Consider the following 17,244-nt stretch of genomic DNA (forward strand, 5'->3'; position numbering starts at 1 on the left):
TTTGTGTCCTCTGTCCCTTTGCAGACCTTTGGACGACACCGTGTCGCGTTGGCAGTATCGTCTCTCTGCCACAGACTCGGGCAACGCCACCGTCACGGAGACGGTGGAGATTAGCGTGCAACAGCACCGAGCGGTGCGGACCATCACCCACGAGATCAGCATTCTCGTGAAGATCAACGAGAAGCACGGCCACAACATCGACTGGCAACTGAAGCTGATCAATGACTTGGCTCGAACACTGGATGATGACAGCAGCTCGGCAGTGGTAGTGCGCGAGATCTGTCAGACCCCACAGGACCCACACAGCGCCATCTTCGTGTACTTCAACGAGACTCTGCCGACCAGCGACTGCCCCGAGAAGGAGCTGAGCGACCTTGTTAGCCGCCTGGATGCCCAGCGTCTGAGCGATCTGGTGCAGCCGCTGCTGGGCATCAAGTCGATCACTGGCCAGCTCTTGGATCGTGCCAGAAGGACCTAACGAAGGTGAAGCCCACTATGCAGATGGCAAAGAACGTTCCGTCGATGCCGCGCAACCAAGTGGATCGAGTGAACGCCAGCGTAGGACAACTGCTGGTGTTCAAAGTGCCGCCAGACACCTTCTACGATGCTAATGATAACGACCTGACCCTCACCCTCAAGTCCAAGGAGCACAAGGAGCTGAGCACTCGCCACTGGCTGCAGTTCGACTCGAAGAACCAGGAGTTCTACGGCATCCCAAAGAGTGGCGACACCGGCTCCGAGGAGTACCTGCTTGTGGCAGAGGACAGCGGCGGTCTCAGTGCCCACGATGCCCTTGTCGTAGTCGTTAGCCATCCGCCCAAAAAGGAATTTGGGGCCTTTTTCAAGGCCTACCTGGCCATTCGCCATGAGAACTTCAATGCTGAGCTGCAGCGCAAGTTTGTGGAGCGCATAGCCAGGGTGAACGGCGACGCCACCACCAATCAAATCCAGATTCGTTCCATCAACATCCACCACGACTCGGACGGCACAATCGTGAACTTCTATAACACGTCGCTGTACAAGCATCACAACCGCTGCCCCGAGAAGCTGCTGGCGGCCACGCGCAGTGTCTATATGGTCGGCGACAGCCTAAGGGATAGCGTGAAGCGGGCCTTGGGTCTAGAGCTGAATCTAACAAACTTTTCGGTGGCTCCTTTTGGCAGTTGTCATCGTAAGAATATTTTCTGAGATTTCCCCATGGAAGCAGAGCTAATTTGGTTTTCCTTTGCCCAACCTTTCTTTTTCCAGATGCCGAGAACATAGACATCACAAACGAGTTCGTGCCCACACGCACTGAGGAGCCCAGACAGAAGTCCACCTTCAGCGAGGAGTACTTGGCCAATTTCATTTTGCCCGCCGTCATCATTCTGGTGATGATAGTGCTGGCCTCTATCGTGGCCTGCTGCCTGCACAGACGCCGCCACAAGAGTGGTAAAATGGAGCTGGGTAAGGAAGCGGGTCGGGTCTCTCCCCATTTCTGTGTGTATTTCGTCGAGAGTCAAATTCAATTTCGGTGTCCTTTTCAGGCGACGAAGAAGAGCGCAAGTCCTTCCGGGCCAAGGGCATACCAGTCATCTTTCAGGATGAGTATGAGGAGAAGCCCGAAATCGGCAACAAGAGCCCCGTAATACTCAAAGACGAAAAGCCACCGCTGCTGCCACCGCTGCTGCCACCGTCCTACAATACCTCAAATATGAATGGTATGAATGTATGCATGCCATACCCATTGCTCAAAGTCCAATCTGTGGCAAATCTCCTCACAGACGACAATGATGTGGATGAGTATGTGCCACCGCCGGCTGTTGTAGTCGGCGGTCGGGAGGTGCGAGGGAAGTCACCCGCCACGCCCTCTTATCGCAAGCCACCGCCATATGTATCGCCATAAATCATTGTCAAGAATCAGCAGCAAACGAAGCCGCAACAGAAACCGAAAGAGCAACAGCAACAATAATAACAATCGCATCGTATTAACCACACAATCTATAAATATATATATATATATATAGATACATACAATCATACATATATATATATACATCTACCGATTTGGCACAACTTATATATGCAACTAAGCAAAACTCTTTTGTATATATCCAAGTGCGAATTGGTTTCTTTTTGGACTAGCTATTCAAATGGAAGCAAAGGATATTCCGTGAATGAATAGAAAGGATATTCCATATGGAAGACGAAGGGTACGGTACTCAATGTTGAAGAGGCAGGACGATATTTTGTATTAATCACGACAGAAAAACAATCAATTAACGATTTCAGTGCGAACAACTGGCAAACACTTTGTAGCTTAAAGATCGAACACCACATTTGAAAAACACTAAACAAAACACACTATTCAGCATATTATTTATTTAGTATGTACTCTAATTTATATGTATACCACGAGACGCGAACCACATCCACATCCACATCCAGGAACACGAAATGGAATGAAATTTAGTAGACAAGCAACTAGAGCTTGAAAAGCAAACCAGCACACACATACACGAGCCCATTTTAAGCATAGCATTTAAACAATGGTAATACTATTGACTAAGTTATGTGCAAGACGCCTAGAGCATGTCCCTTGTCTGGTTTTTAAGTTTTATACCGTAAGTGAGTTCTAGGCATGCTTATACAGGATTTTCCGCTTAATATATGCATAAGCAGAACCGTTTGCAAAATTTCAGTTGATCTTTTGATTAGCGGATCACCAGCCGCACTGGAGAAGCTGCTTGATGGGCTACCCAAAAAAGAGCTTAGTATTTAAATTTTTAATTGCAAGGAAGAACAGCAACAAGGGACATGCGAGGTGCAGCTTTGATTATCTTTAGTTGTAAGAACGAAAACAAGCCCACAATAGAGCTGCCAATATAAATATGATCGAAATTGCCGGGTTTTCTTAAATACAAATCAATTCCTAAATGCCCACAAGTGCTTCCCACATACAAACATACAAAACCACACTCAACCAACAAACCATATCCACAAAATACACACACAAAAACTAATTATATACGAGAAGATTACTTAAAGTAGAAATTAGTTTTAACAAAACAAATCATTTATACCAGCTCCCCAAACTGGACCATTGTTCACTGTCCATTGCCCTGTGCTACAATGGTGCGAGTGGAGTTTTATTGTATTTATTTAAGAACCCATCAATCGTACTATATGTAGCGCGTAGAATGAAATTGATTTTATACGATGGAACCCATCCAAAAGAATCCATAAGTAAGAGCAATAATTGCATGAAGAGAAATTGAATTACTTTACTCGTACGTAAATATGAGGAACAATTGCCTATTAAATTAAGTATAATTAACTGATTTGCATAAGGCTCAATCGCCGCACTGATTTACATGATTTACATTTTGTATTTGGTAATAGAGCCACGAAAAGTCACAACAATAATAATAATAACCAAACAATCAACAACAGCGGTATCAATTTATTTTGAATAAAAAAATGCCAAAGATACACACGATTTTTGTTTTATTTTGTTTGCTATTAAACAGAAATCAAAACCATATTAAATTATGACACACACACACGCACACGTAAGTAAATAAGCTAATAAAATGCAAATATACTAAATCGAATCTATATTTGTGCAAGTTATTAATGGCCCTTGTCGGTCGGTGCGTAAATTGCTCATTTAAATAATGTATTAAAAAAAAGCTGATGTCGGTATACATCAACATATACCATGCATATATAACATATATACAATACGATATGCCATTTAATTGGTTCAATTTGAAGGGAGTTGTACCCACCAAACAGGACAAACACGGACAGACTCACAATAATTATAATAATTATTGAAAATAACTATAAATTGATAAATACGAGTAATTGTATTGCCTCGTACAGGGTATATGCATGTGCGAATACTAATAAACATTTATATAGTTAAATATGCGACACTTCAGTTTAAGTTTTAAAAAAGGTTTTATTCTTTCACTTAAACTTAGCGTACATTGGTTAGTTATTTCCCCGACGATGACTGAGGTCTGATGTCTTGAACGGAATTAACTTTGGTTGAATTCTCAGACGGTGTCGCGATTGACGTTTGTCTTGAACAGAACTGAGTTGGCTTCTTAGATGCAGACTATTTATATAATGATGCTCGGTTTGGGATTCGGATTTGGATTCGGAGGCGTTGGCTTCGACTTCGGCTTCGGAGATGGAGTACGTGACTCGATCGATATGTGGGAAAGGCGTCTTTTGATGAAAGGCTTCCGCTGCGTATGATCGGTGTTGCATTACTTGGGGGTGGCTGAGAATAGGGCCTCTGATTGGTCAGCTAGGATGGTGTGATTCTTAAGAATCGATTAGTAATTGATCTCATAAGAGTGGCGTGATTCTGGTGCGGCTGAATTCTAGTGCGGCATCTATTGTTTTATGTTCAACTTCCAGTTTAGGGGGTTTGTTTACATTGCCTGCAATCGGCTACGCGTGGTCCATTTCGAGCGTGAGATTGTTTATGAGGGTTCGAAGCTGAGGGTGTCGTATTGATTATAGTATTGTGGGTGCAGGGTAATAGACATAGACAAGGGTATGCGGAGCATGGACTATAGATATGTCACTCCCCCATTGTTAGATTTAAGCCTGTCCTCAGGCGATTATCCTTGGATATAGTTCAGGTGCGTCTAAAACTGTGCCTGCTGGGGATTCTTCGTCTTCGTCTAAGGGTGTTTCTATGTGCGGGTCGGTTTTAGGCTTATTGCTTTTACTTAGATTAAACAATTTGTAGCTTAATCCTATTATGATTATGACAAATAGTAGTATTAAGCTTACATGTAATACATTATTTAATCGCGTATTTTCTATTAAGATTTCTTTGGTTTGCAAATAAGACAATGGTTTAATTTTTGTTACGTTATTGTTGATGTAGATGCTTTGTGCAAATTCTGGTATGGAGTTGGATATTGAGAATTCATTTAACTGTATACTGCAATTATGTATTTTTATTAATGCGTTACCTTCTACTTTTATTTCTTGGTTTAGGCAATCTTGGTTTAATATGTGTTCGGAGCAGAACCCAGCCGATTAGCTGCTTGCCAAATAGCACCTAATTCTTGGCCCTCAGCCGCTTATTTTGTTTGTTACTTATGTCTATGTCACTCATTTGTTTGTTAAAGCTTTGCGCTTGCTTGCCCTGCTAAACGCTCTCTGCCAGCTCGCTCTTCGCTATCTCCGCTTTGCGTCTGCCTACCGACGTCGGCCGAGCGAAGCTGCGCTTAGCGATCGGAGCGGCAATGTAAAGGGCAGGCAAGCCACACTTGCAATTTGGATGTCACGCATTAAAGAACATATCGTAATTTTATTTCTGCGCCGAGTTTTGTTTAATTCGAAATAATTAGTCGGCCGATTGGGGATAAAAAACATTATCTCCACATAAAATTTGGTGACCCCGACGTGATCTCTGAGTTGCAGTGTCAATTAATAAACATTCGCGATCGACATTCGTTAGCCCTAGCAAATTTTCGGCGGTTAAGCACAATTCGGTGCTAAAACACACTTACATACACCTACATACACGCATTGCTGGCTATTAGTTTCTCTGTCGCGACAATTCGGTCAGTGCAGTGCGGTAGGCAGTGCAGCGAACTCACTAATACACACAAGCGGAGTACAAAGCGGAATCGGACAGCTCGCACAGCCGCACAGCTAAAGGCATTAGCTGTAATCCCTTTGCTTTCGGTTCCCACGTTTATACGTATACAGGGTGTCTTTTTCGGTCGTGCTGAGAGACTCTTTTAAAACCTCAACATGGCAGCACCTGAGCCTACCAATGTCGCGAACGCAGCAATGCCGAGTGATGTAGATTTCTACAAGCACAAGGCCGAGTCCATCGCGCGCCAACTAAAGGCCATGGATCGCTTTCTTATGAAGGAAGAGCTTGCCGAGTTAGATGAGGAAGAACTTCAAGCTCGCTTAGAGCAATTCGAGCGAATGAATGCGGATTTCGATGCCGCTCAAACGAGCCTTGAAAGGCTGGATTTCCTGCAGTTAGCCCATGATGCCCGGCTGGACTTTTCGAATGTTTATGTCAAGGTTAGGTCCAGGCTGTCGCGGGAGTTGATGGCTGCTCGCACGGTAAATGTTGCCAATTCAACGGCTCGGCATACTCTCGAGGGGAATTCGTCGTTGTTCGCCTATAATAGTATAGGCCGTTCTCGAATGCCCGAGTTGCAGCTTCCGCGATTCGGTGGGAACTACATGGATTGGCCAGAATTCCACTCGATGTTCTCGACAATGGTGCACAAAGACCATCGTATACCAATCATCGAAAAATTCCAATATCTTCGTGGATGTCTAGATGGTGCTGCGCTGGATACGATTCGTTCCTTGGAACTTTCTGAGGAGAATTACGACAAGGCGTTGAATTTACTAATGTTGCGATTCGATAATAAACTGTTACATTTTCAGGCACACGTCAAGGCTATTTTCGGGCTGCAAGGGGTGGAGAAGGGCTCGGCTATCGGCTTGCGCGCGCTCAGCGACAAAATCAATTCGCACTTGCGTGCACTTCAGACCTTAGCGACCCCGCAGGAGATATCCGATGGGTTGCTGATCTTCATCATAGGCACGAAACTGGACCACAAAACAAAGGAGAAATGGGAAGAGAACTTGCCGACGTCAGGATTGCCTCGGTGGTCAAGCATGGCCTCATTTCTGGAAGCGAGATGTCGGATGCTGGAGAATTTGGGATCAGCCATGGCAACAAGTCCTAGTCAACAGGTGGGAGAAGACAAACCTGTCACCCTTATCACCTCCAGTAACGACCATCCTAACCCCATATGTAACCATTGCAATTCCTCCGAGCATTACATATCTAGATGTCAGGCATTCCTGAATCTCTCTGCGTTTGAACGATACAAAGAAGCAAAGAAGAGCCGCTTGTGTTTGAGCTGCCTCAACAAAGGCCATGAATTGCAGAGGTGCAGGTCAGGACTTTGCAGGCATTGCCAGGCCAAACATCACACGCTACTCCACATTCCATCGGGAACTGGTGCTTCATCTTCCTCTTCACCGGCCGAGGAATCGATCCAGCAAGAGGCCGCGACTGTGCTTCTAGCAAGCGGGTGTTCCAGCCCTCCCCCCTCGATCCAGAAATCTCAGCCTAGCCAGAACGTGTTGCTACCTACTGCCCTCGTCCATGTAACAGATCGTTATGGAGCACTTATCCCATGTCGTGCCATTTTGGATTCTGCATCACAGGCAAACTTTGTAACATCTAGACTTGCTGATCAGTTGCAGTTGGATCATCGCTCGTCTTATGTTCACATCTCTGGAATCGGAGATTCCATTCTACCTTCGAGCAAGTCTGTACATATAGTTGTACAATCCCAGGACGCAAGCTATCGAGCTTCCTTCGCTGCAATTGTCACCAACTCAATTACGGAAATGCAGCCTAACTTCGGCGTAGACGCAAAGGATTGGCCAATGCCGAATAATCTAAAACTAGCTGATCCTAATTTCTCCAAGCCCCAACGTATCGATCTGTTGATAGGTTCTGGTTTGTTCTTCGATTTAATGTGCGTCGGACAGATTCGACTATCAGCCCAATTGCCAACATTGCAGGAGACAAAACTTGGTTGGATAGTATCAGGAAGCATTGATAGCTCGGAGAATAAGCGTGCAGCTTTAGCCGCTTTTGAAAATTCCTCGTGCATCTCTATTGACGATTTTCGACTCACAACGCTGGAGTACCAAAACTTAGAGCAGCAATGCAGGAAGCAGCTGCTCGAGTGCCAGGTGCAAGTGGAAAAACTGCGATCGGAGAATCAGGAACTGCAGCGCGAACTTTTCCATATATTAAAAACTGATTTATCCACGCTAAATGAAATTCAACTTTCAACAATTTCTACATTGCCAAATTTCCTGCCATTCTATACAATTACAGAGGTTCCCGATGATCAAGACGTAATCACGACAAGCCGCCTTCGTAAAGAAGCGCCGATTGCTGCGTTCGACGATCATCCCAGCGTAGCCGCCAGCTGCGCCCAAGCAAGCATCTTCAAGAGGGCCGTTGGAAAAATAGCGGTTCTGCCCCTTCAGGATGGATCTGTTGAAAGCCTTTGCCTTCCAACGGGGGGTGAATGTTCGGAGCAGAACCCAGCCGATTAGCTGCTTGCCAAATAGCACCTAATTCTTGGCCCTCAGCCGCTTATTTTGTTTGTTACTTATGTCTATGTCACTCATTTGTTTGTTAAAGCTTTGCGCTTGCTTGCCCTGCTAAACGCTCTCTGCCAGCTCGCTCTTCGCTATCTCCGCTTTGCGTCTGCCTACCGACGTCGGCCGAGCGAAGCTGCGCTTAGCGATCGGAGCGGCAATGTAAAGGGCAGGCAAGCCACACTTGCAATTTGGATGTCACGCATTAAAGAACATATCGTAATTTTATTTCTGCGCCGAGTTTTGTTTAATTCGAAATAATTAGTCGGCCGATTGGGGATAAAAAACATTATCTCCACAATATGGTTTTTGGTAATTTCCAAGTTAACAATATATTGGGTTCTATGAAACTTATTTGAAAGTTTTGGTGTGCTTTGGTGTATGGACATTTTGTTTCTACTTGTTTGACTATTCCTGAAATACATTCGTCATTTATTTTTCGTTTTGATTCTTTTTCATATACCTCGTTTTCTAGAACGTAATAATTGTTTTGCGTTAGGTCAGTGAGGATGTTATTATCTTCATCTGGATATGGGACAATTTTAAGTATAGGAATATTTCTGATCTCTCGTGGGATGTTGGAAATTATTAGTATTTCGTTAGTGTCTGTTTTCAACCAGGTAGATGTTTTGATATTTAATAATTTCTCTGAATCGATGTGTTTCAGGTAATCCTGCCTCAATAATTTTGGATTAAAGATCCCTAATCTTATTAGCTGCATGCCTAATTCAATATCCTCTATGTACTCTGTAAAATGTTGAAGGTTAAATATTAATATCTCTAGTTGCTTATTTCTATCATTATCCTTGTTTAATTTATTGACAACTTCTATGCCAGAATTTACTGCTTGAATTACTAAGTTTAATTCGTTAGCTTGAACACTGTGGCTAGCCAGATTGTTTATTTTCCCTTCTAATTCGACTTTATCATCTTGATCTAATGTTCCAAATAGATATTTATATACTGTGCCTACTGCATTTATAAGGCCTCTTTTGTTTCTTTTGGCTATTTTGATGCCGTTGAATTCACGTTGCAATTTCTCGATTAAATATTGAACTTGGATTACGTTATTAAATTGGGTTGCCTGTTCTAGTAAACTCTGATATGTTTCATCTGTTCTTGTTATATTAATTGTTAGATAATGGTATTCATAATTAATGGGTATGTTAATGGTATTTGTTTTGAATATGAGATATCCATTCCTTGAGTTGATGGGATCTATCTCTATATTCTGTCCGGAAGACTGTAGGACGGTGAACATTAGTAAGATATTCATCAGTTTGTAGCTCCGGATTCCCAGTACTCTCTTCGGGTACTCTGCAATTATCGTATTTACTTTTATTAGATTTTTTCTTTCTTTTGAATTTCGTTTTATAGTGGGTGATTTTCCTCCCTCTATGTTTCTCTTCAAAGTGCTTTTCGTCTACCTGCCTAATATCCCCTGTTCTTTTGAACGGGTTGGTTGTTTTTGTTTTAACTAGGGGTGCATTCTTGTAGCGTGTGTCTACTTCAAAGTCGATTCTATCGTTATTCAAATAATTGATCTTCCTAACTTTATTCAGTTGGGTGTTATAATCTGGTAGTCCGGCTTACAGGAAGATATCAGCTGGGGATCTTTTTGTAGTATTATGAACCGTTTTATGGTTATAAGTGTATAGAATTAACTCGAATTTTGTGAGCTTGTTTTCTATGTTATCCTCACTTGAAATGATTCTTAATTTTTCATTGATCGTTTTATGTAGTCGTTCTACATCAGAAACTCCGTTTTTACTGGTAGTGATTTCGATTTTCACATTTTCCGCATTCAACCATGCTTGCAATGCTGCGCACATAAAGACTGAATCTTTGTCGGCTTTAATTCCCTGTGGCTTGCCCATTTCGTTAAAGACTTTTATGATGGCTCTCTTGGTTTCTAACCAGTCACGACTCTTAACTTCTACAAGGGTAGCGAATTTAGAATATACATCAATGCATGATAGGAATTGTTGATTGCCTACCAAATAGAAATCCATGACATACTTTTCTCTGATATTTTGTATTTCAGGGGTGATTTCGAAGGTTAGATTGGTGTTACGATGCTCTGTTTTAGCAACGTTGCACGTAGGACATTCATTGATAATATTTTGGATTAACTTTTGATAATCGGGGTAGTAGAATTTTCCTTTATACCAATTAGTGGTCTTTTCGATACCTGGGTGAAGTAGCTCTTTATGATTCTTCAATATTTGTTCTTTGAATTCGGAGTAGTTCGGAATATTTATGAGTTTGGTACTGGATTTAATCAGTTTAGTGAAGTGATTTGGACTGATTATCTCCAGGAATGCCCTTTGGAACAGTGGGTGTCCTTTTCAAGCGACGAAGAAGAGCGCAAGTCCTTCCGGGCCAAGGGCATACCAGTCATCTTTCAGGATGAGTATGAGGAGAAGCCCGAAATCGGCAACAAGAGCCCCGTAATACTCAAAGACGAGAAGCCACCGCTGCTGCCACCGCTGCTGCCACCGTCCTACAATACCTCAAATATGAATGGTATGAATGTATGCATGCCATACCCATTGCTCAAAGTCTAATCTGTGGCAAATCTCCTTACAGGCGACAATGATGTGGATGAGTATGTGCCACCGCCGGCTGTTGTAGTCGGCGGTCGGGAGGTGCGAGGGAAGTCACCCGCCACGCCCTCTTATCGCAAGCCACCGCCATATGTATCGCCATAAATCATTGTCAAGAATCAGCAGCAAACGAAGCCGCAACAGAAACCGAAAGAGCAACAGCAACAATAATAACAATCGCATCGTATTAACCACACAATCTATAAATATATATATATATATATAGATACATACAATCATATATATATATATATACATCTACCGATTTGGCACAACTTATATATGCAACTAAGCAAAACTCTTTTGTATATATCCAAGTGCGAATTGGTTTCTTTTTGAACTAGCTATTCAAATGGAAGCAAAGGATATTCCGTGAATGAATAGAAAGGATATTCCATATGGAAGACGAAGGGTACGGTACTCAATGTTGAAGAGGCAGGACGATATTTTGTATTAATCACGACAGAAAAACAATCAATTAACGATTTCAGTGCGAACAACTGGCAAACACTTTGTAGCTTAAAGATCGAACACCACATTTGAAAAACACTAAACAAAACACACTATTCAGCATATTATTTATTTAGTATGTACTCTAATTTATATGTATACCACGAGCCGCGAACCACATCCACATCCACATCCAGGAACACGAAATGGAATGAAATTTAGTAGACAAGCAACTAGAGCTTGAAAAGCAAACCAGCACACACATACACGAGCCCATTTTAAGCATAGCATTTAAACAATGGTAATACTATTGACTAAGTTAGGTGCAAGACGCCTAGAGCATGTCCCTTGTCTGGTTTTTAAGTTTTATACCGTAAGTGAGTTCTAGGCATGCTTATACAGGAGTTTCCGCTTATTATATGCATAAGCAGAACCGTTTGCAAAATTTCAGTTGATCTTTTGATTAGCGGATCACCAGCCGCACTGGAGAAGCTGCTTGATGGGCTACCCAAAAAAGATCTTAGTATTTAAATTTTTAATTGCAAGGAAGAACAGCAACAAGGGACATGCGAGGTGCAGCTTTGATTATCTTTAGTTGTAAGAACGAAAACAAGCCCACAATAGAGCTGCCAATATAAATAGGATCGAAACTGCCGGGTTTTCTTAAATACAAATCAATTCCTAAATGCCCACAAGTGCTTCCCACATACAAACATACAAAACCACACTCAACCAACAAACCATATCCACAAAATACACACACAAAAACTAATTATATACGAGAAGATTACTTAAAGTAGAAATTAGTTTTAACAAAACAAATCATTTATACCAGCTCCCCAAACTGGACCATTGTTCACTGTCCATTGCCCTGTGCTACAATGGTGCGAGTGGAGTTTTATTGTATTTATTTAAGAACCCATCAATCGTACTATATGTAGCGCGTAGAATGAAATTGATTTTATACGATGGAACCCATCCAAAAGAATCCATAAGTAAGAGCAATAATTGCATGAAGAGAAATTGAATTACTTTACTCGTACGTAAATATGAGGAACAATTGCCTATTAAATTAAGTATAATTAACTGATTTGCATAAGGCTCAATCGCCGCACTGATTTACATGATTTACATTTTGTATTTGGTAATAGAGCCACGAAAAGTCACAACAATAATAATAATAACCAAACAATCAACAACAGCGGTATCAATTTATTTTGAATAAAAAAATGCCAAAGATACACACGATTTTTGTTTTATTTTGTTTGCTATTAAACAGAAATCAAAACCATATTAAATTATGACACACACACACGCACACGTAAGTAAATAAGCTAATAAAATGCAAATATACTAAATCGAATCTATATTTGTGCAAGTTAGTAATGGCCCTTGTCGGTCGGTGCGTAAATTGCTCATTTAAATAATGTATTAAAAAAAAGCTGATGTCGGTATACATCAACATATACCATGCATATATAACATATATACAATACGATATGCCATTTAATTGGTTCAATTTGAAGGGAGTTGTACCCACCAAACAGGACAAACACGGACAGACTCACAATAATTATAATAATTATTGAAAATAACTATAAATTGATAAATACGAGTAATTGTATTGCCTCGTACAGGGTATATGCATGTGCGAATACTAATAAACATTTATATAGTTAAATATGCGACACTTCAGTTTAAGTTTTAAAAAAGGTTTTATTCTTTCACTTAAACTTAGCGTACATTGGTTAGTTATTTCCCCGACGATGACTGAGGTCTGATGTCTTGAACGGAGTTAACTTTGGTTGAATTCTCCGACGGTGTCGCGATTGACGTTTGTCTTGAACAGAACTGAGTTGGCTTCTTAGATGCAGACTATTTATATTATGATGCTCGGTTTGGGATTCGGATTTGAATTCGGAGGCGTTGGCTTCGACTTCGGCTTCGGAGATGGAGTACGTGACTCGATCGATATGTGGGAAAGGCGGCTTTTGATGAAAGGCTTCCGCTGCGTATGATCGGTGTTGCATTACTTGGGGGTGGCTGAGAATAGGGCCTCTGATTGGTCAGCTAGGATGGTGTGATTCTTAAGAATCGATTAGTAATTGATCTCTGAAGAGTGGCGTGATTCTGGTGCGGCTGGATTCTAGTGCGGCATCTATTGTTTTATGTTCAACTTCCAGTTTAGGGTGTTTGTTTACATTGCCTGCAATCGGCTACGCGTGGTCCATTTCGAGCGTGATATTGTTTATGAGGGTTCGAAGCTGAGGGTGTCGTATTGTTTATAGTATTGTGGGTGCAGGGTAATAGACATAGACAAGGGTATGCGGAGCATGGACTATAGATATGTCACTCCCCCATTGTTAGATTTAAGCCTGTCCTCAGGCGATTATCCTTGGATATAGTTCAGGTGCGTCTAAAACTGTGCCTGCTGGGGATTCTTCGTCTTCGTCTAAGGGTGTTTCTATGTGCGGGTCGGTTTTAGGATTATTGCTTTTACTTAGATTAAACAATTTGTAGCTTAATCCTATTATGATTATGACAAATAGTAGTATTAAGCTTACATGTAATACATTATTTAATCGCGTATTTTCTATTAAGATTTCTTTGGTTTGCAAATAAGACAATGGTTTAATTTTTGTTACGTTATTGTTGATGTAGATGCTTTGTGCAAATTCTGGTATGGAGTTGGATATTAAGAATTCATTTAACTGTATACTGCCATTATGTATTTTTATTAATGCGTTACCTTCTACTTTTATTTCTTGGTTTAGGCAATCTTGGTTTAATATGGTTTTTGGTAATTTCCAAGTTAACAATATATTGGGTTCTATGAAACTTATTTGAAAGTTTTGGTGTGCTTTGGTGTATGGACATTTTGTTTCTACTTGTTTGACTATTCCTGAAATACATTCGTCATTGATTTTTCGTTTTGATTCTTTTTCATATACCTCGTTTTCTAGAACGTAATAATTGTTTTGCGTTAGGTCAGTGAGGATGTTATTATCTTCATCTGGATATGGGACAATTTTAAGTATAGGAATATTTCTGATCTCTCGTGAGATGTTGGAAATTATTAGTATTTCGTTAGTGTCTGTTTTCAACCAGGTAGATGTTTTGATATTTAATAATTTCTCTGAATCGATGTGTTTCAGGTAATCCTGCCTCAATAATTTTGGATTAAAGATCCCTAATCTTATTAGCTGCATGCCTAATTCAATATCCTCTATGTACTCTGTAAAATGTGGAAGGTTAAATATTAATATCTCTAGTTGCTTATTTCTATCATTATCCTTGTTTAATTTATTGACAACTTCTATGCCAGAATTTACTGCTTGAATTACTAAGTTTAATTCGTTAGCTTGAACACTGTGGCTAGCCAGATTGTTTATTTTCCCTTCTAATTCGACTTTATCATCTTGATCTAATGTTCCAAATAGATATTTATATACTGTGCCTACTGCATTTATAAGGCCTCTTTTGTTTCTTTTGGCTATTTTGATGCCGTTGAATTCACGTTGCAATTTCTCGATTAAATATTGAACTTGGATTACGTTATTAAATTGGGTTGCCTGTTCTAGTAAACTCTGATATGTTTCATCTGTTCTTGTTATATTAATTGTTAGATAATGGTATTCATAATTAATGGGTATGTTAATGGTATTTGTTTTGAATATGAGATATCCATTCCTTGAGTTGATGGAATCTATCTCTATATTCTGTCCGGAAGACTGTAGGACGGTGAACATTAGTAAGATTATAATATTCATCAGTTTGTAGCTCCGGATTCCCAGTACTCTCTTCGGGTACTCTGCAATTATCGTATTTACTTTTATTAGATTTTTTCTTTCTTTTGAATTTCGTTTTATAGTGGGTGATTTTCCTCCCTCTATTTTTCTCTTCAAAGTTCTTTTCGTCTACCTGCCTAATTTCCCCTGTTCTTTTGAACGGGTTGGTTGTTTTTGTTTTAACTAGGGGTGCATTCTTGTAGCGTGTGTCTACTTCAAAGTCGATTCTATCGTTATTCAAATGATTGATCTTCCTAACTTTATTCAGTTGGGTGTTATAATCTGGTAGTCCGGCTTACAGGAAGATATCAGCTGGGGATCTTTTTGTAGTATTATGAACCGTTTTATGGTGTATAGAAGTGTATAGAACTAACTCGAATTTTGTGAGCTTGTTTTCTATGTTATCCTCACTTGAAATGATTCTTAATTTTTCATTGATCGTTTTATGTAGTCGTTCTACATCAGAAACTCCGTTTTTACTGGTAGTGATTTCGATTTTCACATTTTCCGCATTCAACCATGCTTGCAATGCTGCGCACATAAAGACTGAATCTTTGTCGGCTTTAATTCCCTGTGGCTTGCCCATTTCGTTAAAGACTTTTATGATGGCTCTCTTGGTTTCTAACCAGTCACGACTCTTAACTTCTACAAGGGTAGCGAATTTAGAATATACATCAATGCATGATAGGAATTGTTGATTGCCTACCAAATAGAAATCCATGACATACTTTTCTGTGATATTTTGTATTTCAGGGGTGATTTCGAAGGTTAGATTGGTGTTACGATGCTCTGTTTTAGCAACGTTGCACGTAGGACATTCATTGATAATATTTTGGATTAACTTTTGATAATCGGGGTAGTAGAATTTTCCTTTATACCAATTAGTGGTCTTTTCGATACCTGGGTGAAGTAGCTCTTTATGATTCTTCAATATTTGTTCATTGAATTCGGAGTAGTTCGGAATATTTATGAGTTTGGTACTGGATTTAATCAGTTTAGTGAAGTGATTTGGACTGATTATCTCCAGGAATGCCCTTTGGAACAGTGGGTGTCCTTTTCAAGCGACGAAGAAGAGCGCAAGTCCTTCCGGGCCAAGGGCATACCAGTCATCTTTCAGGATGAGTATGAGGAGAAGCCCGAAATCGGCAACAAGAGCCCCGTAATACTCAAAGACGAGAAGCCACCGCTGCTGCCACCGCTGCTGCCACCGTCCTACAATACCTCAAATATGAATGGTATGAATGTATGCATGCCATACCCATTGCTCAAAGTCTAATCTGTGGCAAATCTCCTTACAGGCGACAATGATGTGGATGAGTATGTGCCACCGCCGGCTGTTGTAGTCGGCGGTCGGGAGGTGCGAGGGAAGTCACCCGCCACGCCCTCTTATCGCAAGCCACCGCCATATGTATCGCCATAAATCATTGTCAAGAATCAGCAGCAAACGAAGCCGCAACAGAAACCGAAAGAGCAACAGCAACAATAATAACAATCTCATCGTATTAACCACACAATCTATAAATATATATATATATATAGATACATACAATCATACATATATATATATACATCTACCGATTTGGCACAACTTATATATGCAACTAAACAAAACTCTTTTGTATATATCCAAGTGCGAATTGGTTTCTTTTTGGACTAGCTATTCAAATGGAAGCAAAGTATATTCCGTGAATGAATAGAAAGGATATTCCATATGGAAGACGAAGGGTACGGTACTCAATGTTGAAGAGGCAGGACGATATTTTGTATTAATCACGACAGAAAAACAATCAATTAACGATTTCAGTGCGAACAACTGGCAAAAACTTTGTAGCTTAAAGATCGAACACCACATTTGAAAAACACTAAACAAAACACACTATTCAGCATATTATTTATTTAGTATGTACTCTAATTTATATGTATACCACGAGCCGCGAACCACATCCACATCCACATCCAGGAACACGAAATGGAATGAAATTTAGTAGACAAGCAACTAGAGCTTGAAAAGCAAACCAGCAGACACATACACGAGCCCATTTTAAGCATAGCATTTAAACAATGGTAATACTATTGACTAAGTTAGGTGCAAGACGCCTAGAGCATGTCCCTTGTCTGGTTTTTAAGTTTTATACCGTAAGTGAGTTCTAGGCATGCTTATACAGGAGTTTCCGCTTAATATATGCTTAAGCAGAACCGTTTGCAAAATTTCAGTTGATCTTTTG

At 40.6% G+C, this 17,244-nt stretch overlaps 4 protein-coding genes across 8 annotated transcripts in view; all 4 read left to right on the forward strand.

Annotated features, from left to right (window-relative positions):
• Window positions 1–502, forward strand: part of LOC117192486 (uncharacterized protein DDB_G0271670-like) — a 57,394-nt gene extending 56,892 nt beyond the window's left edge. For all 5 annotated transcript variants that reach the window (XM_033397187.1, XM_033397185.1, XM_033397186.1 and 2 more), the window contains one exon: window positions 25–502. In XM_033397187.1, coding sequence (XP_033253078.1) covers window positions 25–478 — 454 coding nt within the window. In that variant the 3' untranslated portion in view covers window positions 479–502. The remainder of the gene's footprint in view (window positions 1–24) is intronic.
• On the forward strand, window positions 482–2,920 carry LOC117192490 (dystroglycan-like). Its single transcript, XM_033397194.1, has 3 exons — window positions 482–1,171; window positions 1,249–1,446; window positions 1,527–2,920. Exons 1-3 carry the CDS (start codon window positions 496–498, stop codon window positions 1,883–1,885), a joined length of 1,233 nt encoding a protein of 410 aa, XP_033253085.1. The 5' UTR covers window positions 482–495; the 3' UTR covers window positions 1,886–2,920.
• Window positions 2,157–11,340, forward strand: LOC117193891 (dystroglycan-like). Its single transcript, XM_033398574.1, has 3 exons — window positions 2,157–2,192; window positions 10,494–10,701; window positions 10,765–11,340. The coding sequence occupies exons 1-3, from the start codon at window positions 2,157–2,159 to the stop codon at window positions 10,884–10,886; spliced, it is 366 nt and encodes a 121-aa protein (XP_033254465.1). The 3' UTR covers window positions 10,887–11,340.
• Window positions 11,341–12,616: 1,276 nt separating this feature from the next.
• On the forward strand, window positions 12,617–16,475 carry LOC117193892 (dystroglycan-like). Its single transcript, XM_033398575.1, has 3 exons — window positions 12,617–12,625; window positions 16,065–16,254; window positions 16,318–16,475. Exons 1-3 carry the CDS (start codon window positions 12,617–12,619, stop codon window positions 16,437–16,439), a joined length of 321 nt encoding a protein of 106 aa, XP_033254466.1. The 3' UTR covers window positions 16,440–16,475.
• The last annotated feature ends 769 nt before the right edge of the window (window positions 16,476–17,244 follow it).

This window comes from Drosophila miranda (genome assembly GCF_003369915.1).
Source record: "Drosophila miranda strain MSH22 chromosome Y unlocalized genomic scaffold, D.miranda_PacBio2.1 Contig_Y2_pilon, whole genome shotgun sequence".
Lineage (NCBI taxonomy): Eukaryota > Metazoa > Arthropoda > Insecta > Diptera > Drosophilidae > Drosophila > Drosophila miranda.